Below are 20,365 nucleotides of genomic sequence, written 5' to 3'. Positions count from 1 at the left end.
GGCCCTACTCTGCATGCTTGGGCTGGAGCAATAGCACAGCGGTTGCCGTTCGCCTTTCACATGGCTGACCCGAGTTCGATTCCTCTGCCCCTCTCGGAGAGCCCGGCAAGCTACCAAGAGTATCAAGCCCGCGCGGCAGAGCCTGGCAAGCTACCCGTGCATATTGGATATGCCAAACCCAGTAACAATAAGTCTCTCAATGAGAAATGCTACTGGTGCCCGCTCGAACAAATCGATGAGCAACAGGATGACAGTGATACAGTGATACTCTGCATGCTCAGAGGCTGGGTGCTCAGGGGACTGTGCGGTGCTGGAGGTCAAATCTGGGGCTCCCTCATGCCGAGCATGTGCTCCAGCCCTCTCAGTCCCCGTCCTGCCCCCCGGATCGTTTCTGACAGAAAGGGGTCACTGCAGCCTCCGCCCCCAACAACTCCCTGCCCAGACCGGGCCCGGTCCTTGCTGCCTGACACTGCGAAAGCAGAGGCCGGGGGCAGGGAGAGGGTCAGGGTCCCTGCAGAGGGAAGTCTTGGGGCCAGGCTGCCTGTCTTTACCATCAGACGACCACCACCAGCAAAACACCTCCAGCAACAGCAAAACAACACCAAAACAACACCACCACCCGAACCACCAAACGGCTACCACCACCACCACCAAGACACCACCACCAAGCTACCACTTACTGACAACGAAGCACCACTACCACCACCAAATCAACACCAGCACCAGCAACACAACAAATCACCAGCAATAAAACGCCACCACCACCTGGCCATGGTCACCATGGTCAACAGCTACAACACCACCCCACATTCCGGCCCCCTGAGCCCTTGCCACTGGCCAGCCCTTCCCCAAGCAACCACTGGGCCCAGTGAGCCAGAGGGCCAATAGCCGCGTTTTAGAGCCAACGGAGCAAGACTCAGAGACAATCAAATAATTTGTCCTGGGCCCACGGCTCAGGTGAGGAGGTGAACAGCATGTGTGAGACCCCGAGGGCCCAACCTGGGGGCCACGTGGCTTCCCTGAGCACCACTGGATGGAGCCCCTGAGAATTTCTAGTAGTAGCCCCTCAATAAAAACTAAATAGGGGAGGGGCTGGAGCAATAGCACAGCGGGTAGGGCGTTTGCCTTGCACGCGGCCGACCCGGGTTCGATTCCCAGCATCCCATATGGTCCCCTGAGCACCGCCAGGAGTAAGTCCTGAGTGCAGAGCTAGGAGTCACCCCTGTGCTCGCCGGGTATGACCCAAAAAACAAAACAAACAAAAAAACCCAACAACAACAACAAAACCTAAATAAAGGGGAGTGGGAGATGGCTGAAAGGGCTGGAGCACAGGCTTAGCATGCGGGACCCCAGGTTTGATCCCCAGTACCGTGTGCTCCAACCTACCCCCTACCCCACCCATTTTTAGGTTTGGCCTCCCTCTCCAAAAAGCAAAAATGACTTGCCCAGGAACTCATACGCAGCATCTTTGGACTCAAAGCCTGTATTCTTTCCAAATTCCATTGACCAAACCCCATCCTTTGGGAGGGTGGGTTGGACACCCCCCCCACCCCATGGTGGTACTCAGGGCCTACTCCTGGCTCTATGCTCAGGGATCACTCCTGGTGGTTCCTTGGGGGACCGTATGGGGTGCCGGGGACCAAATCCAGATCACCTGCATGCGAAGCCCGTGCCTTCTCCTCTTCCCGATTCTCCAGCTCCCTCCAAACCCCCTTTGTTAGTGAGCAAACTGGAGGTGCCCAGGGCCGCCTGAGAGGGGAGAGCCCCTCTGCGGAGCTGGACCTGGGGCCCAGTGGGGCTCCCTGTAAGTATCACTGAGAGCCCCTGCCCCAGTCCCCCGCCCTTCGCCACCTGCAGTGGTGAGAGAGCAAAGACGGTGCCACTGGGCAGAGCCGGGCCCCACGCTGAGCCGGCGGTACAGAAGGTTGGTGCCACGAACTTCGGGCCAGGCCCCCCTTGCAGCCTTGCCCCGGGAGCAGGCAGCTTCCCTGCCCTTAGTTCTCGGCACAGATGCCAGTGCTCAGGGGAGGGAGGCTTTGGGTGCAGCTCTCGGAGAGGGCCTGGGAGAGAGCACCATGGCCAGATCAAAGCAAGTACAGGACCGAGCCCAAGGCCCCCGTGTATCACGCGACACTGCTCATCCCCTGCACACAGAGATGCTGGTGCAGGCCTAGAGGACCCCAAGTGTCCCTGGGGTGGCCCGGTGCCCCCAGCACTGCAGGGCCAGCACTTGCGAAGCACTTGCACCGTCCCTGGGCCCAGGCATCGGAATAGCTGACTGACTTGGCCGAGTAGGGCCAGAAATGGGCCCCCGGCCTCTTGCACGGGAAGAACTCTCCCCAGCCCCCGCAAAGGGAAGGAAATAGGAATAAGTGTTTCTGAACACAGCTTCAAAGATACCCCTTCGGCCCCCTGAAATCTTAAGAAGTCAGGAATAAAGGGTTTTGACAATGTTCTTGAGTGGAGAGGGCCCTTTCTGCTCCGAGTCCATGGAGCATCTGAAACCAGCATAGAGAAACCCAGAGACCGAAAGCACAAAGTACAGAACCTCACCTGACCCACACAGGCAGCAAACACGGTCCTGGGTGATGTGTGCAGTCATGGGGTGGTATACACAGTCCTGGGGTGGTGTACACAGTCCTGGGATGCTGTGTGTAGTACTGGGGTGCTGTATAGAGTCTTGGGGTGGTGTATACAGTCCTGGGTTGGTGTGTGCAGTCCTGGGGCAGTGTATACAGTCCTGGGGTGGTGAACACAGTCCTGGGGTGGTGTACACAGTCCTGGGGTGGTATACACAGTCCTGGGGTGGTGTATACAGTCCTGGGGCAGTGTATATAGTCCTGGGTGGTATACACAGTCCTGGGGTGGTGTATACAGTCCTGGGGTGTTATATACCATCTGGGTGGTGTATATAGTCCTGGAGTGTTGTATACAGTCTGGGTGGTGTATACAGTCCTGGGTTGGTGTATATAGTCCTGGGGTGTTATATACCATCTGGGTGGTATATGCAGTCCTGGGGTGTTACATACCATCTCGGTGGTGTATACAGTACTGGGTTGGTGTATATAGTCCTAGGGTGGTGTATACAGTCCTGGGGTGGTGTATACAGTCCGGGTGGTGTATACAGTCGAGGTGATATATACAATCGGGGTGGTGTATACAGTCCTAGGATGGTGTATACAGTCCGGATAGTGTATACAGTCCTGGGGTGGTGTGTACAGTCCTGGGGTGCTGTATACAGTCCTAGGGTGGTATATACAGTCCTGGGGTAATGTATACAGTCCTAGGGTGGTGTGTACAGTTCTGGGGTGGTGTATACAGTCCTGGGGTGATGTATACAGTCGGGGTGGTATATACAGTCCTAGGGTGGTATATACAGTCCTGAGGTGATGTATACAGTTGGGGTGGTGTATACAGTCCTGGGGTGGTGTGTACAGTCCTAGGGTGGTGTATACAGTCCGGATGGTATATACAGTCCTGGGGTGGTGTATACAGTCCTGGGGTGGTATATACAGTCCTGGGGTGGTATATACAGTCCTGGGGTGGTGTATACAGTCCTGGGGTGGTGTATACAGTCCTGGGGTGGTATATACAGTCCTGGGGTGGTATATACAGTCCTAGAGTGGTATGTACAGTCCTGGGGTGGTGTATACAGTCCTGGGGTGGTGTGTACAGTTCTGGGGTGGTGTGTACAGTCCTGGGGTGGTGTATACAGTCCTAGGGTGGTGTATACAGTCCTAGGATGGTATGTACAGTCCTGGGGTGGTGGGTACAGTCCTGGGGTGGTATGTACAGTCCTGGGGTGGTGTATACAGTCCTAGGGTGGTGTGTACAGTCCTGGGGTGGTGTATACAGTCGGGGTGGTGTATACAGTTCTGGGGTGGTATGTACAGTCCTGGGGTGGTGAACACAGTTCTGGGGTGGTATGTACAGTCCTGGGGTGGTGTATACAGTCCTGGGGTGGTATGTACAGTCCTGGCGTGGTGTATACAGTCCTGTGGTGGTGTGTACAGTCCTGGGGTGGTGTATACAGTCGGTGGTATGTACAGTTCTGGGTGGTATGTACAGTCCTGGGGTGGTGTATACAGTCCTGGGGTGGTATGTACAGTCCTGGGGTGGTGGGTACAGTCCTGGGGTGGTGTGTACAGTCCTGGGGTGGTGTGTACAGTCCTGGGGTGGTGTATACAGTCCTAGGGTGGTGTATACAGTTAGGGCGGTATGTACAGTCCTGGGGTGGTGTATACAGTCGGTGGTGTGTACAGTTCTGGGGTGGTATGTACAGTTCTGGGGTGGTGTATACAGTCCTGGGGTGGTGTGTACAGTCCTGGGGTGGTGTATACAGTCCTGGGGTGGCGTGTACAGTCCTGGGGTGGCATATACAGTCCTAGGGTGGTATGTACAGTCCTAGAGTGGTATGTACAGTTCCGGGGTGGTGTATACAGTCCCGGGGTGGTGTGTACAGTCCCGGGGTGGTGTATACAGTCCCGGGGTGGTGTGTACAGTCCTGGAGTGGTGTGTACAGTCCTGGGGTGGTATGTACAGTCCTGGGGTGGTGTATACAGTCCTCGGGTGGTGTGTACAGTCCTGGGGTGGTGTGTACAGTCCTGGGGTGGCATATACAGTCCTAGGGTGGTATGTACAGTCCTAGAGTGGTATGTACAGTCCTGGGGTGGTGTATACAGTCCCGGGGTGGTGTGTACAGTCCCGGGGTGGTGTATACAGTCCTGGGGTGGTGTGTACAGTCCTGGGGTGGTATGTACAGTCCTGGGGTGGTGTGTACAGTCCTGGGGTGGTGTGTACAGTCCTGGGGTGGTGTATACAGTCCTGGGGTGGTGTGTACAGTCCTGGGGTGGCGTGTACAGTCCTGGGGTGGCGTGTACAGTCCTGGGGTGGCATATACAGTCCTAGGGTGGTATGTACAGTCCTAGAGTGGTATGTACAGTCCTGGGGTGGTGTATACAGTCCCGGGGTGGTGTATACAGTCCTGGGGTGGTGTGTACAGTCCTGGGGTGGTATATACACTCCTGGGGTGGTGTATACAGTCCTGGGGTGGTGTGTACAGTCCTGGGGTGGTGTGTACAGTCCTGGGGTGGTGTATACAGTCCTGGGGTGGCGTGTATAGTCCTTGGGTGGTGTGTACAGTCCTGAGGTGGTGTGTACAGTCCTGGGGTGGTATATACAGTCCTGGGGTGGTGTATACAGTCCTGGGGTGGCGTGTACAGCCCTGGGGTGGCGTGTGCTGTCCTGGGGCTCTCAGGCCAGCGGCCGCCCTGTGGCCCCGGGTATCCAGCCCCAAGATTGGAGCCGCCTTGCCCTTTGGCGGGAGGCAGAGTGGGTAGCAGCGGCCCAGCAGCCCGGTGGGGACGAGGAGGTGGCCTTTGTCCCGAGCTGGGAACCATGGGCCCACACCTCTCCCCGGCTTCGGCCCCCACCCTGGAACCAGTTCCCAGTGGACTTTGCCTCAGGAGCTTGGGTGGGGAAGCTCACTTCAGAGCCCTTGCGGGACCGAGGCTCGAGCTCCCCGGGGGCGTCCCCAAGGGGGCAGCGGGTGGGCTGGCACCGGGAGGCAGGGTGTGTGGGGTCGGGAAGCAGCCCGGGCCCACACAGGGCCGTGTGGCAGAGGCGTCTGGGTAGACGCCAGGACCCTGGCAGGGGGCTGGCCGCTGGGCTCTCCCACCTGCTTCTGCAGCTCCGGGCGCCTCTGCTGGGATTCCCGTGCCACCCCCCGCACCCCCTCCCAGGCTGACCTGTGTGGCCCCCTGGCCGTGGCCGTCCCCCTGCCTGGACTGTCCACTCTGAGGGGCCCCTACTGCGTGCCCGAGAGCTGCGCACAGACCATGAGCCAGAATTCTGTCCTGGCAGGACCCCCATAGTCGAGCTCATCCCCCTAGTGTGTCCTTTGCTTTGTCTGTCTTGGGGCCGCCCCTGGTACCGCTCAGGGCTATCTCCTGGCTCTGTGCTCAGGGGCCACTCCTGCCAGGGCCCGGGAGACCACCTGGAGTTCCAGGGCTCGAATCCGCACTCCCTGGGACGTCACCCCGAGTGACCGGCCACGTCCTGGGCGAGAGCCTGCCTCTCTGTGCTGTCTCTCTGGCCCCCCTCAGAACTCCCACTCCCCACACCAGCATCCCCTCCCGAGTGCCTTTCGTTCTGGAAGGTTCTGTTCTGGAAGGTTCCTGGGCTCCCCTCGGGCTGCTCTGGCTCTGCCCTGGCTCAGAGGACAGAGTGCCCAGCTCTGGTGCGGGCTTCTGCCTGGGCCCGGCGTGAGGTGTGGCCTGGCACCGGTGCCCACCTGGTGCTTACAGGCTAGAGGCAGACAGATGCGGCGAGTGAGAGATCGGGGCACATGGATGCACTTCAGCCCAGGCAGGGTCAGCGGGAATACGGGACGGGGCCTCACTCGCCCCCGGCAGGGTGCTGGTCATTCCCGGGGCAGCGTGCTCAGGTCGGAACTGGTTGTGGGTTGAGCATCCCTCACTGGGCCTTAGGCACTGACTGGGGTGCTTTGTGGAGATATCTCACACACACACACACACACACACACACACACACACACACACACACTCACACTGCCTCTGTGAGGATGAGCTGGGGACAGGAAGTGGGGAGACGATGGCAGGGCTCAGACTGAGTAGGGGGACAGTGCTTCCATCTGGGACCCACAACCCAGCTACTTCCTCTGACACTCTGTGCCTCCTCATCGAGAAGAGAGTGTGTGTGTATGTGTGTGTGTGTGTGTGTGTGTAGCTCATCGTCCTCACATCACAACATCACAATGATAAAGGCCAAGGGTTACATGCCAGGGGGCTGGAGCAGTAGCCCAGCAGGTAGGGCATTTGCCTTGCATGTGGCCAACCCAGGTTCAATTCCCAGCATCCCAGATGGTTCCCTGAGCACCGCCAGGAGTAATTCCTGAGTGCAGAGCCAGGAGTAACCCCTGTGCATCGCCGGGTGTGACCCCAAAAGCAAACAAAACCAAAAAGAGTTACGAGCCAGAAGGCAGGCCAAGCTCCCAGAACAGTGCTCACACAGAATCCATGTTGCTTTATTCTTTCCCCCCCACCACCCCCTGGAGGGCAAGCTCTCAGGTGGCAGCCCTGTCCCACTGAGGAGGAGACCAAGGCTCAGAGGGCACCAAGGCTTGCTCTGCGGGGGCTGGAAGTAAATTTCGGGGCCTTTGGGCCCTGAGAGATGGACCGGCAGGCCGGGTGCGTGCAGGGAGTCCAGGAGCCAGAGTTCTGCCTCCAGCTCTGCCCAGCTCTGCACGGCCGCCGGGTGCCACCAGGAGCGACACCCCGAGCACAGAGCTGGGAGTAGCCCCTGAGATTCACCAGGTGTGTCCGCCAAAACAAAACCCCAAAAACTATTAGGCAGGGGCAGAGTGATAGATAATACAGCAGCTGGGGCGTTTGCCTTACCCACGGCCGACCCGGGTTCGATTCCCAGCACCCCACAGGGCTCCTCAAGCTCCCCCAGGAGTGATCTCTGACTTCAGAGCCCCGTGTGAGCCCTGAGCATCGCTGGGTGTGGCCTACCCCCCCCCACACACACACACAGAAAAAAAAAAAAACAGCTAGGACCTGCCTGCCCCTCGCCTTCTGCCTTCACCTGTGACCCTGACTCTCCTTGCCCTGCGATGTAACGATGTAAGGATGTAACGTGCACCTCCCAGGAACTGCATTGTGGAAAGGAAGCCCCCAGCTCCTGGCCATCTCTGGCCCCCCAGTTTGCACATAGAGGAGCTAAATAACCCCCCGCCCCCACTGTTTGGCCGGGAGGGCTCTGCTGCCTCTGTTCCGGCTCCCAGGGGTGGGGCGGGGCCCTGTGGGGAGCCAGCCTGCTGACGGGGGACCCTGGGTTCAATTGCAGCCGCCCACTGGGCTGAGAGCCTGAGGGGGTGGGGGTGTGACAGGGAAGCTTCAGTGATTGGCTGGGGCCCGCGGGGGGGAGGGGCGGGGGGAGAGCCGGCCAGTGGCTTGGCACTGCCCCGGCTGGGGATGCCCAGGATGTATGTGGGGTGCAGCGGGCACCTGACCCGAGCGCCGGGGGGTGCCGGGGGGAGCCATGGACGCCCCTCCCTCCAGGGGCCAGGCGGTCAGGGAGCCTGGGCGGGCGAGTGGCAGTGTTGTGGGGCCCCCCGGCGGGCCACGCGCCTCCTCTCCGGCTGAAGGAGCGGCTGGCCCGTGCCTCCCTCTTCCCGGACTCCTCGGATGAAAGCGGCTGGCGAAATCACAGAGTTTTCTCCCGGATGGAAGCAAGAAATCCAGCTTCTCTCGGGAGTGCTGGCAGCCGGCAGGACAGGGTGTGTGTTTGGGAAGGGCGCTGGAGGAGGAGGAGGAAGGGGAGGAGGGGTGGGGAGACAAGGAAGGGGAGGGTGATGCAAGGGCTTTGGGGGGAAGAACTGCTACCTAGATGTGGGAGGTGGGAGCGGGTCCCGGGGCTCTGCCTTCCCCAGCAGGTATCACTGCCCTGGGGAACTTGGGTAAGTCCATAAATAGCTCTGCTGACACAAAGGAGCTCTGTCTGGGGAAGGCAGTGCTTGACACAGCCGCCTGCCCGCCGCCCTGCCCGCCCGCCTGCAGGAGGAGCCAGGCGGAGACCCGGGCGGCGGGCAGGCGGGCAGGCGGGCGGGCAGGAGCGGCAGCCGGGAGTCGCCTGGGTCCCTGCTGGAGAGAGCTGGGTAGGTTCCTGGGTGACTGACGGGGCATGGGCTCAGGCGGTGGGTGGGTGGCGGGCGGGGGGTCTCGTCCAGATGCCCTGTGTCCCGCTGCTTCTATTGTTTCTCCCCCAGGGCAGCCATTGATGGGCACGTTGCGATCAAACCATTTGTGTTCTGCTCCCCAAGAGGGCTTTGTAAGTGAGTGAGTGAGTGTGTGTGTGTGTGTATGGGGGGGGGTGTGCGCGCGCGGGTGTGTTGTGTGTACACGCACGTGCACCCCTGTCAGGGGTGGTGGCCCTAGGACGGAGACATGGGGACATGTCTCGAGGGGTGCTGCTTTCACTTCTAAGCTGGTCCCGATGCGCGTTTCTCTCTCTCTCTCGGTGACCCCCAATTCAGGATGCCCCGAGGGCCGCTTGGGGTGCTTCAGGAGGGTGTGCTCAAGCAGCGGGCTGGTCCCCTGGGCCAGGGATGCCACCCGCACACCCCACGGCAGTCAGGCTGGCTCTTGGCTAGCTTCCTCCTCAGGGAAGGCAGTGGCCCGGCAGGCTTGGTCTCCTGGGATGTCTCTGGTCCTGGGGGGTTTCTGTACAAATGTCCACTGCAAACAAAAGTTAGCCAGGGGCAGGGGGAGGCACTCATTGTCCCTGGAGCGGGCTCCCACACTGGTTCCTGCCCCTGCAGCAGAAACCCACGAGGGGGCTACTAGGGCCCCCTTCGCCCCAGAGCCAGTCCCTGTGCATTGACAGGGACCCTCATGCCTTCTCTCATGCCCCCAAGAGCCCCAGCACCCTGTGCCCCCGGGACTGAGGAAGTGGCTGGGTGTCCCCGAGAGGGAATGGCTCTCTCTGTCCGAGTCCACCCATCGGCCTCAGGTTGGGTGAGGAGCAGCATGAGGCGGGGTGCCCGGAGAGTCAGCTGCCGTCACCCCTCCTCTGAGGAGCCTGGAACTCAGCTCCCATGCGGCACTCCCGGTCTGAGATGCCACCAGGCCCTTCCCTGCAAACTGACCTCCGCTCACCGGGCCGCAGGCCTCCGGATGGTCCGGCTCCCCTCCACCTCCTTAGGCCTCCCCGGAGGTGACCAGAATGGGTCCCCGTCCTGCCAAGGAAGGAGCAGCAAGAGTTGGCCCGACCAATGCCCACGGGATCCCAGCCAGGGCCCTGTGGCTCGAGTCACAGTTTCCACCCGCGGGCCCCCGGAGGCCCCCACCCCAGCCCGGGGCGCCTCCCCACTGCCCCAGCCCTAGCGCGTGGCACGGCTTAGCCTCGGGCCGGCCCTTCAGGGAGCCAAGTTCCACCTCGGCTCGCTCCAGGCCTGGCCTGGCAGCCGAAGGAGCTGGGGAGGAGGGGGGTGGGTGAGGAAGGAAGGAGGACACTGAAGCCAGCACCTCGGGGGGCTTCCAACCAGGGATGGCTGAAAGGGGCTTCCTGCGGTCAGGAGCTGGTGTCAGAAACAGCGCACCTCCAGCTTCCCCGTCCGGGCCACGCCGTGCCCTCAGCTGGCAGTGCCCACCTCGTCCCTCTGCTACTGGTCCCCCCGCTAAGGGCCAGAGCTAACTTGGGTTCTGTCAGTGGTGGCGCCGTGGGGTGGCTCTAGGTCCCATGCTGTGGGGTGAGGGGAGTGTCTTGTCTTCATCCTTGATTCCTGGGGTGCCGGGGCGGGGGGACCTGGCCAGAAAGGTCCCGGATGGAATTTCCTTGACCACAAGCATCCCTGTCCAAGCGCATTTCTCCTGCCCGTCTCTGGGCTCTGCCCGGTAGACGGCAGGAACCACCCACTTGAAAGCAGGGGGACACAAAGTCCCTTGGGTGAGGAACCCTCGTCCTCACACATCAGGTGGTTGCCCGAGGCAAAGGGGTGGGGGCTGGGACGTGCAGGGGCAAAGGAAGGCGGGAGACTCTTGGTGGGATCGCTTGGGAACGCCCCCCGGGACTCAGGCCGTGCTGGGTGGTCTGCAGACCTCTCCGGGATCAGGGGACATAGGGAAGGGGCAGCCTGGTGGGCCTGAATGCAGGACTCAGAGGGCGCTGGTGTGGGGGCGCTCGGGGTCAGGGGGTGATTCTCCATCGTTGGCTCCCCCGGAAGCTGCCCGTGTCCAGTGAGGTTCCTGGTAGCCTGTAGAGCTACTTTCTGTTGCGCCTCTCCAGGTCCTGGCTGGAGCTGGCCACGTCCATTGGCCTGTTGGGGAGGGAGGTTCAGCTCTGGGGCAGGAAGGAGGGCTTGGCCCGAGGGTCCCTGGACTCAGCCTCAGTGCGGGGTCTCTGGCTCCCGGGCTCAGCTCTTGCTCGGTCGCACCCACCTAAATAACTCTGTTCCTGAGTTTTTTCAGCAAGCTTGGTCCTCGTGGGTCCTCGTGGGTCCTCGTGGGTCCCCAGGGAGGCGCTGCTAATCCCGGACCCCCGAGTTCCACAGCCGGAGCCTGGCTCTCCGTCTGGCAGAGGCCTCGAGTCTGCAGAGAAAGTCCCGACATGGCCAACTGGTGAGCCACCACGCGTGCTGGCTCCCTGCGTGGCCTTGGCACCTGTGCTTCCATGCCCCCTGCCCCCGGACACTTGCCCCACCGGCAGCTGCTGGGGAAGGAACCGGGGCATCGCCAGGCCCCTGCCAGCCTCTTGCCCCTCTGTCCTCTCCACGCCTCTCCTCCTGCTGGGCCCTGGCAGGGGCACTCTGGCCAAGGCCACGGTTGGTGGGACGGGGGGAGGCAGCCCCCCAGCCTGGCTCTCGGGTGCTTCCATTTGGAGACCGTCTGTCTGCAAGCCGGAGCCCGGGCCGGGCTGGGCGGGTTGTTGTTGTTTGCGGAGCCGGGCTGTTTCCAAGATGTCAGTGCTCAGGGAAAACCATCCTTCCTCCCAGGGATAAACATGCTGCTCTCTGGCTCGGCCCGCGGGGCTCTGAGACGCAGCCGCCAGGCGCGGCCCTAGGGAGCCGCCACCTGGCTCTGCCTAGCCGGGGCCAGGACCCGGATCTGGGTGTGGCAGGGTGGGAAGTGGGGAGGGGGGAGAGGGCGCCCCAGGCAGACCCGGCCCAGCGGCTGGTGTCCTAGCCTCCCCTCCCTTGCTGCCCGCTGGCCCTGTCCTTCGGCCCCCGAGGCGTGGAGAGTGGCCAGGTGTGTTCCCTGCCTGAGCTGGCCCGGGCTTTGCTCATCTCCCTGCCGGCCTCGGGCCACGTCTGGCACCGGAAGCCCGTGGCTCCGGCTTCCGCTGATGACAGCGACTGTGACAGTGAGTCCCGACTTGGAAAAGTAGGGGGAGCGGGGGGCGGGGCTTGAAAACAAGCTGTGGCAGGGGGTGGCGGGGGGGGGGGGAGGTCGAGGGAAGGGGACGGGAGGGAGGTGACCGTCTACTCCCTAAGTCTAGGTTGTAACCCAGGCCCATCCTGGCCACAGCAGCTCAGATACTCTCCGCAAGGTGGGGTCCAGGCTCTCCTGCCCCCGCGGTCACAGGCCTGAGAAACGTCCTTCGTGCCCCGTGCCGGGCTGGGTCCTTCCTTCCACCCGGGGATGGCGCAGTGTGAATGGAAAGACGCAGACAGGGGCAGCCCTAGGGAGGCTCCGGGTCCAACCTGCATCTGGTCGCTAAGTCCTTGGTCCGTGGCCATGCCTTTGAGCTGCCACCATGCCTGTGTGGCCATAGCAGTGGCATTTGTGGGGCCCCGTGCGTGGCCCCGTCGGGCGGGGAGGGTCTGCCTGGGCTCTGGGCTGAGGGCAGGACCCTGAAGCTGCCCGAGTGCCTCTGCTCCCCCCAAAGCTCACTCCACCTCTGCCGGCCCCAGGCGCGGGCATAGGGCATCAGGAAACCCCGAGCGCTGCCAGCCCCAAGCCCCCTCCCTCACAACAACGGCAGAGCGAGGGCTTACCCGTTCCCAGAGAGGCTGCCACAGCCGCCCGTGGTGTGGGTGACAGGGTGGGGGACACGGTGCTGTCCAAGATGCCACAGGAAGCCACACTCTCACTGGCCGGTGCAGGGGAGACGCAGGGGCGGGCCCAGCTCAGGCTGCGTTGGGTCTGCTCGGGAGCCTTCCCCGGGGAAGCATCGTGTGCTCCCAGGAAGCACAGAGGCCGTGGATGTTGCTTTGCCAAATGAACCCTTCAGGTCAAGACGCAGAAGCTTCTAGAACCCCCCAGCCATCTCCCTGTCACCCCGCTTTCAGCCACTGCCACCCGGCCAAGCCTCTCCTGAGTTCCCTTGGAGATGAGCGAGGAACGTTGCCTGATGTTAAGGGTGCCGTCCCTGTGGTAAAGGGTGCCGGGGGTGTGAGCATGCCGTGCCCCCCCTAGGGTCGGCCCTCCCCACTCTCTGCTGCTGAGGGGATCCCGCCCCCCTTTCCGTCTCTGCACCTTCCGATCAGCATCTCCATGGGGAGACCCGCCGGGCTTCTGGGAAGTTCCCTCCCGCGGGTCCGCGTGACCTCGGGGTGTCGTGTTGGGAGTGGACACCCCCAACTCTGCGTCCTGCTCTCGTCTTCGGGTGCTCTCCACTTTTCTGTTGGGCCAACACCTCCAGCGAGCAAGTGCTGAGTCACAGAGTTGGGTATAATTAGCTGGAGTAGATGCCATCATATAATTTTGCAAAGTGCGACACCAGCCCGCCCTCCCGGTGCCAGGGTGGTGGGGGTGGGGGGGCCCTGTTGCATGAGCGTGATGGGTGCCAAGGGCCGGGGGAGCTGGCCGGGGTTTCAGCTTGCATTTCCTTGATGACTAAAGAGTTTCAGCACCTTGCCTGGGAGTTGATAACCTCGAGGTGGCGTGCCCAGCTCCCTGGTGGACCGTCTGTCTCGTCCCTATCGATTTGGAGGCACTTCCACAGTCCCGGCTATTCTTTCTCTGTTGAACAGACACATCACCCTCTCCCCGCCCACTCAGCTGGGTGCCTTTCTCAGGGTTATCTTTTGAAGAAGGGAAGTTCTTAATTTCATGCAATTGCATGCAAGCTGCTGTCTCTCTGTCTGTCTCTATCAGCACTTGCTGAATCCTCTTTTTTTTCTTTTTCTTAATGGGGTGGGGGGTAGCGGGGGGGGGGGAGGGGGAAAGCTTGGTTGGCATCATCATGCAATTGTGTTTCACCAAAGCTTTTGCACACCCCTTGGAGAGTAAGTTCACTCCACATCCACCACCCAAATAACTGTCCGTCTCCCGCTACTACCCTCTAGGGGACCACCCCCTTCATCTTTCATGCCCCCACCCACTCTCTCCCTCTTCTCCCCTCAGCAATCTGGGCAGAATGCGAGGGTCAGCTCTGCGTGGGCCTGGTCGATCTCTGTTTTTTGCATCTTTGTCGCCCGTGTCTGAGTGAGATCTTCCGGTATTTGTGCTCCTCCTTCTGACTTCTTTTCATGATGCCTGAGCCCCTCCAGTTCTTCCTGCCCATGTTCGCTGCAGATGACGGGGTTTCATCTTTTCTGGCGGCTGAGTTGCCCCGTCGCAGAGGTGGTGCGTGTGCCTTGCCTTCTTTCTCGGCTCGTTCATCATGGACCACTTGGTTTTTTTCCAGGCCTCGGCTATTATAAACAGCGCCCTGATGAACGCGGGTACCTGCGTCCTTTTCAATGAGTGTTTTTGTGTTCTTTGGAGAGGAACCTGGGAGTGGAATTGCTGGATTGTGGCAAGTCTATTTTTAGCCTCTTGAGAAACCTCCGTACTGATTTCCAGAGATAAGCCCCGTTTCTTGCCTATTACGAGACCGTGGGCCTCATCGCTCATGTTGTCTTCTGGAAGTTTTTGTTGTTTCATGTTTCATATTTTGCTCTAAAACCCCCTCTGGGGTAGGGGGGAGGTGGCTGGAGCGATAGCACAGTTGCCTTGCACACAGCCAACCCGGGTTCGATTTCCCCGCCCCATTTCCTGCTCCTGGAACTCTGCCAGGCGTGATCCGAGTGCAGAGCCCGGGATCGAGTCCTGAGCACCCCTGGGTGTGTGGCTCCCGAATTTGAAATATCAAAATCCAGTCAAGTCCCCTGGCGTGAACTTTAACGGGCCGTGACTGCGGAAAGCGGTTCCCCTTTGCGCGCTAGGTAGATGACCGCCGGGCTCAGAAAACCACAGGCTCTCACTGGAGGGCCGTTAAGTATCAGCTTTGCCAGACACCAAGGACAGTGGGTACGTGGGGTTCTGAGGGAGGAGTAGGAGTGCACGGGGAGGCACAGGGCGCGTTCTGGGCAGCCAGCGCTTAGAAACTGCCTGTGGTCCAGTCCGTTTGGGGAACCACAGAGAACGCTGGCTGGCTGGGAGGCAGAGAGGAGGAGGAAAGGCCTGGTGAAGGGGACCGGGGGGGCCCAATGTGAGAGGGAGATGAGAGACGGCGCCCCTCCCCCAAACACACACACACACACACACACACACACACACACACACACACTCACAGAAGGAGTTTGGAGCAGATGCTGATGTGGTGTCCAGCCTGAGGGGGGACACTCAGAAGTAAGTCAGCTTTGAGGAGGCAGCCACAGGCCCTGACCTTCCCGGGTGATCTTGGGCGGGTTGCCAAGAGCACCGGCCAGATGTGCGCCCCAGCAAGGCACCCCTTCCCCCATGCCCTCCCTCTCCACTCCCATCTTCCTTCCCTGCCCAGCGTTTCCCGAGCTGGGGCAGACAGGATGGCCCGGGGGGCTCTCTGGAAAGGGGGTGCTTTCTGCCTCTCCAAGGAGACCCAACCAGCCAGCACCGACCCCTCCCAGCACTGGCGGCTGGACACCCCTGCTGGTGTGTGGCCAAGGCTGCAGGCTGAGCCGGGCTGTTGGGGTGAGGGGAGGCTAGCATAGTCTCGGCTGCCCCCCGCTGCCCCCTCCCCGTGTCCAGGGTCTTTGGTCTAAGTCTCCAGGCTCCCTCTCACTCACTGCCAGCGTCCCCAGAAGGACAGCTGACTGCGACCCTCTCCCGGGGGGCAGCTGGAAGGGTCCTAGAGTGATGCCCGGGAGAGGACAGGGCTTGTATCTTCTCTGCCCACGTGGAGTCCCTCTCAGGCAGGCTGGGGTTTTCACAGCGCCTCTGTGCCATCGTAGGGGCTGGTGCATGGCGTCCTGGTCCTGAGGGCGTCAGGGGACAGCCCAGGGGCCCACCGAGATGGGGCGAGGCAGAGCCGTGCCGGGCCCCCAGAGTTGTTCTTCGCTAGGCCCTAATCCTTCGCTGCTGCCAGGCTCACGTCTCCCAGCCCTAAGCATCCTCTCTGTTCTCCAGGCCGCTGCTCCGAATTAAGGGTTAAATTACTGGTCAGGAAGGGGGGGATGAGAAGGGGGAGGAGGAGGTGGGGGAGAGGGAGGAGGAGGGGCAGGAGGCGAGGGAGAGGGAAAAGATGGGGGAAGAGGAGGAGGGGGAAGAGGTGAGGGAGAGGAAGGAGGGAGGAGGAGAAGGAGGAGGTAGGGGAGGAAGAGATGGAGGAGGGGGGGAGGAGGAACGGGAGGAGCCTCTCCCAGGAGCTCCTCTTGGCTGGGCAAAGCTGTGTCCTCCGATCAACCTAGTGTAGAGCCAACATCCCCCCCGGCAGCCGAGAGCTCCCGCCCCGCGGTGGTCCAGGAGGAAGGCTGCAGGGGGCAGAGTCCCTGGGTGCGTGGACTCCTATTCCCCGCTTCTCCCGACCAGGTGAGGAGGAACCAGCCATGGCTGAGGCTCGGGAAAGGGACTTTGGAGGGGAGGGCACAGCTTCAGAGCCCCCTAGAGCTTGGACCGTGGTGGGCCCGCTTGCTTGCAGATGCGGGTCCTTGAGTTGGGACCACCGGAGTTGGCAGGCACCAGAGGTGAGAGGGGAGAGCAGTGGGCCCCGGGTGTCACCCACTAGCAGCTTCTCTTCCCCTCTCCCGGCTCTGCCGTCCCAGGCCCGCGCAGTCCCCCCTGCTCCCGCCCTTCCCCCGGAGCCTCCCTCCTCATTTGGGATGGGGGTCGGGGGGTGTCCTGGTCGGTGCCCACCCTGCCCACCTCACACAGGCCGGGGTCTGTGTCCTGGCAGCCCTGCACAGCCCCTGGTTGGTGGCTTAGCAAGTCCAGGGCTGAGGGTGCCCGTACACAGTCCTGCTGGACACTGGCAGGAGGGCAGAGGCCTGGGCCCCGGGCGGCACTTAGCGGCTGGAGCGATAGCACAGCGTGTAGGGCATTTGCCTTGCATGCGGCCAACCCGGGTTCAATTCCTCCATCCCTCTCGGAGAGCCCGGCAAGCTACCGAGAGTATCGTGCCCACACAGCAGAGCCTGGCAAGCTCCCTGTGGCGTATTCGATATGCCAAAAACAGTAACAAACAAGTCTCACAATGGAGACGTTACTGGTGCCCACTCGAGCAAATCGATGAACAACGGGACGACAGTGCGACAGTGCTACGGGGGGGAAAGGAGGCCCTGGGCTTACTGGGGGTGGGCAGAGAACGAGGTGTGGGGTGAGGGTGAGAGGGCGTGCGGGGACCCCACAGGTGTCCTCTAGTCACCTGGCCCTCTACCCCGCCTGCAGGAAAGCAGTGTCCGAGCGAGGGGACAGCTCCGAGGGGCATCACAGGCCTGGCAGACAGGGGGTGGGAGGGGGTAGGGGTGGGGGGTGGAGGGAGGGCTGGGGTCAATTCCTGCCACCCTCTGGATGGCCCAGGTGGCCGCTGGCTCTGCTGGCCCTGGTGCCTCTGGGAGCGGTAACTGAGCACTGCTTGGGGGGCAACCCAAGCCCGAATAAAAATGTCAAGTATGAGACCCGGGGACAGGGTCAAGGGACGCTGGGGACTCTCGGGACAGGGGCAGCAGTGCCAGGGCGCCCCTGCAGGGTCCAGCCGGCCAGCTGTGTGCAGGCGCATGTCCGGGCGGCTGGGGGGCTCCTGTCCTGAGGGGCCGCTTCCTTCTGCCTCACCCCAGCCCCGCCCCCCGCCCCAGTGGGGCCCTTTCAGGAGCTGGAATCTCGAGTCTCTCTGCTGCCAGCGGGTGTCGGCCCAGCCCTGGGTGGTGGCCGACCGGCCTCTTTCCCGGACCCGTTCATGCACCTGCAGGCTCTGCTCTGGGTTCGAGCCCAGGTTCTGGCTCTGCAGGATGGCCGTGAGCCAATCAGCTCCCTCCGCTGGGCCTCAGTCTTCTTGTCTGCTAACTGGGGCTGCTCCCCAGAATTCCCTAGCTGTGGGGGGATCGGGCAAGACACCTGGACCCTCCTCCCAGGAAGCCCCCTCCATCTGGTCTGGGGCCTAAAGGTAGATTTCTTTTTTTCTTTTTTTTTTTCTTTTTGGGTCACACCCAGCAATGCACGGGGGTCATTCTTGGCTCATGCACTCAGGAATTACCCCTGGCGGTGCTCAGGGGACCATATGGGATGCTGGGATTCGAACCCAGGTCGGCCTCGTGCAAGGCAAATGCCCTACCCGCTGTGCTATCACTCCAGCCCCTAGAGGTAGATTTCTTGTTTGTTGTTCTTAAGTGTTCCACAGAGGGTTCCAAAGTTTGAAACAAGTTCAGGAAAGTTCCAGAAAACCCAACATTAGGCTCGAGAGACACAGGACAGAGGATGAAGCATTTGCCTCGCGTGTGGCCAACCCCGGTTCAATCTGGATGGACGCCACTTAGCCCTGCATAGCGTCCCCCAGAGCCAGGAATGGTCCCTGAGCACTGCCAGGTGTGCAGCCCGCAACCCCCCGCCCCTGCACCGCCCCACCTACTCCTGCACACCCCCCCCTAACATACACATAAAAAAAACCCTAAGTTTTGCTGAGAACCAAGCAGAGGGATGCTTTTCAGACCTGGATGTGGAAACCCAATGACCCGTGACCCGCAGGGGCGGGAGGGCTGAGCACAGGTGTGAGTAAGCCCCGGGGTTTCTTGGGGCGCTGCTGGGCAATGAATGGGCCACGGGGAGTAGCGCGTCTCTGAGCGGGTGGCACCGTCCGGGTCGCCCGGGGCCCGTTGATTCTCTGAAGGACCGGAGGGCTGAGACGTGACGTGAAGAGTCTAGAGTGTGGCTCCGAAGGCTGCCGGCCCCTGAGGTTTTGTGCAGAGGGGCCCGAGCGTCCTTTGGGCGTTTCGAGGGCTTGGCAGGGCCAGCGTGGAGGATGCGGGGGGTCCGGGAGGCCCGTCTGAGTCCCCAGGGGACTCGGGAGGTGGGAGGGAGGTGATGGAGGGAAGATGGGGAAAATGTAAAGAGGTGGTTTTTTTTGTTTTGTTTTTTGTTTTTTTTATCAAAACAATGAATTCGCGTTTTAGAGCAGTTTGGGGAATTGAGAGGAAGGTTCGGAGACTTCCCACATACTCCCCCTCCCCGCCTGGCCTCACCTCCCCCAGTGGAAAGATTCCGGAGAAGATTTTATGATCTGGAGGGTTCCGGGATTGGCCCGGGGTGGGGAGCGGGGGAGGCAGGAAGAGGAGGTGAGGAGGAGACCAGGCTCTTGGTCTGAGCCCCCCGCAGAGGCCTCCAGGGTGCAGGGGGCCGGGCAGAGCTCGGGTTGGGTTGGGACACGTGGTTTGGGGGGTCCCGGGAGGAGACCGTCTCCATGCCTGGGCGGCAGCCTCGTGAGCACCCTCTGTCCCCCTCCCACCCCCCGCAGGGGCTCCCCGCGCCCTCCCTGCCTCCAGGCCTTAGCGTGTGCCCCTTCCGCCCGGCGGGCCCCTCCGAGGCCCCCAGCAGCCTGCCGCCGGCCCTTGCTCGCGCAGAACGAACGCGCCTTCGTGTGTCCCCCTGCTCCCCTCCCAGTTCGGTTCATCACAGCCTCCCTGGGCCGTGACTCAGTTGTCAGGGGTCCTGGCCAGCTGGTCAGCGCCACTGGACAGCACCAGGGCAGGGACGGGCCTCGGGGGCCTAAGGATCCTGGGATCTCCGGGTGAATCCGGCCCCGGGGAGCCGAGACTCGATCCCCAGACGGGGCAGGCAGGGTGGCCAGGGGCCCGTGCTCACCCGGAGAGTGCATGGGGGAGGGGCGTGTGAGGGATGGAACCAAGGGGTCATGTGGTCAGCTTCCAGGGTGGGGTGGGTCCTGAGGAGATGATGGCAAAGGCCTGGGGGGTGTTTCATGTGGCACAGCACCCAAGCCCTCGCATTGAGAAGCGTCACACACCCCATAGGCGGCAGGGAAACTGAGGCATGGAGCGGTCAGGCCCTGTGCCTAGGTGTGAAGAGGGCATCAGTCTTCAGAGCTCTCGCTGCTGTAAGGGGCCGTGGCCCCCCTCGGGGTCTCACTGGTGTGTCGGTGGCAGCGGCTGCCAGGGGCCGGGGGTCAGGAAGCCAGCCCTGGAGGAGTTGGATTGGACAGAGGCGGGAGAGGCAGCTCAGGGCCTGGGGCGCATTCTGGCCTGAACCCGAGTCCCGTACTTGGTACCCCCTGCCTACTGAGCATCACCGGCCCCCAGCACTGCTGTTCCCGGCAGCAGCGCATGGCAGGGCCCTAGCTGTCAGCTGCCCAGCTGAGTATTGCCGGAGTTCCCGCCCCACGCCCTGGGCACTGCTCAGGACGCCCTCCCTCCCTCCCTCCCTCCCTCCCTAGCCCCGTGTCCCCCTTCACCAGCCTCGCCCTTTCTGGTTCCCCGAAGGCACGCTCTCCCGTGCTCCCAACCCTCGGCCACCTCAGTCCCCTGGAATGGGGCCGGTTGGGGCACGTCTTCACCCCGTTCCCTGGCAGAGGCCAGAGGGGGCCGCCTGCCAGCCCAGGTCAGCAGCTGCCTGCCGGACTGGGTGGGGGGGGGGCTCTCTCTAGTAACATCCTAGCCCACTGTCCCCGCTGGCTCACAAGAGCTCTGACCGCCTCTCCCCCAGCCCCCCCCCCCCCA

At 61.9% G+C, this 20,365-nt stretch overlaps 1 protein-coding gene across 1 annotated transcript in view; it reads left to right on the top strand.

The window, feature by feature from the left end:
- The first annotated feature begins 7,961 nt into the window (after nt 1–7,961).
- LOC129398790 (regulator of G-protein signaling 3-like) overlaps nt 7,962–20,365 on the top strand; it is a 32,438-nt gene continuing 20,034 nt past the window's right edge. Inside the window, 1 exon segment of the mRNA XM_055139759.1 lies at nt 7,962–8,302. Within this exon segment, the coding sequence (XP_054995734.1) occupies nt 8,249–8,302 (54 nt within the window). The 5' untranslated portion in view covers nt 7,962–8,248.

This window comes from Sorex araneus, chromosome 1 (genome assembly GCF_027595985.1).
Source record: "Sorex araneus isolate mSorAra2 chromosome 1, mSorAra2.pri, whole genome shotgun sequence".
Lineage (NCBI taxonomy): Eukaryota > Metazoa > Chordata > Mammalia > Eulipotyphla > Soricidae > Sorex > Sorex araneus.
Note: the sequence above shows the minus strand (reverse complement) of the source record. Positions and strands in the feature narration are given on the sequence as shown.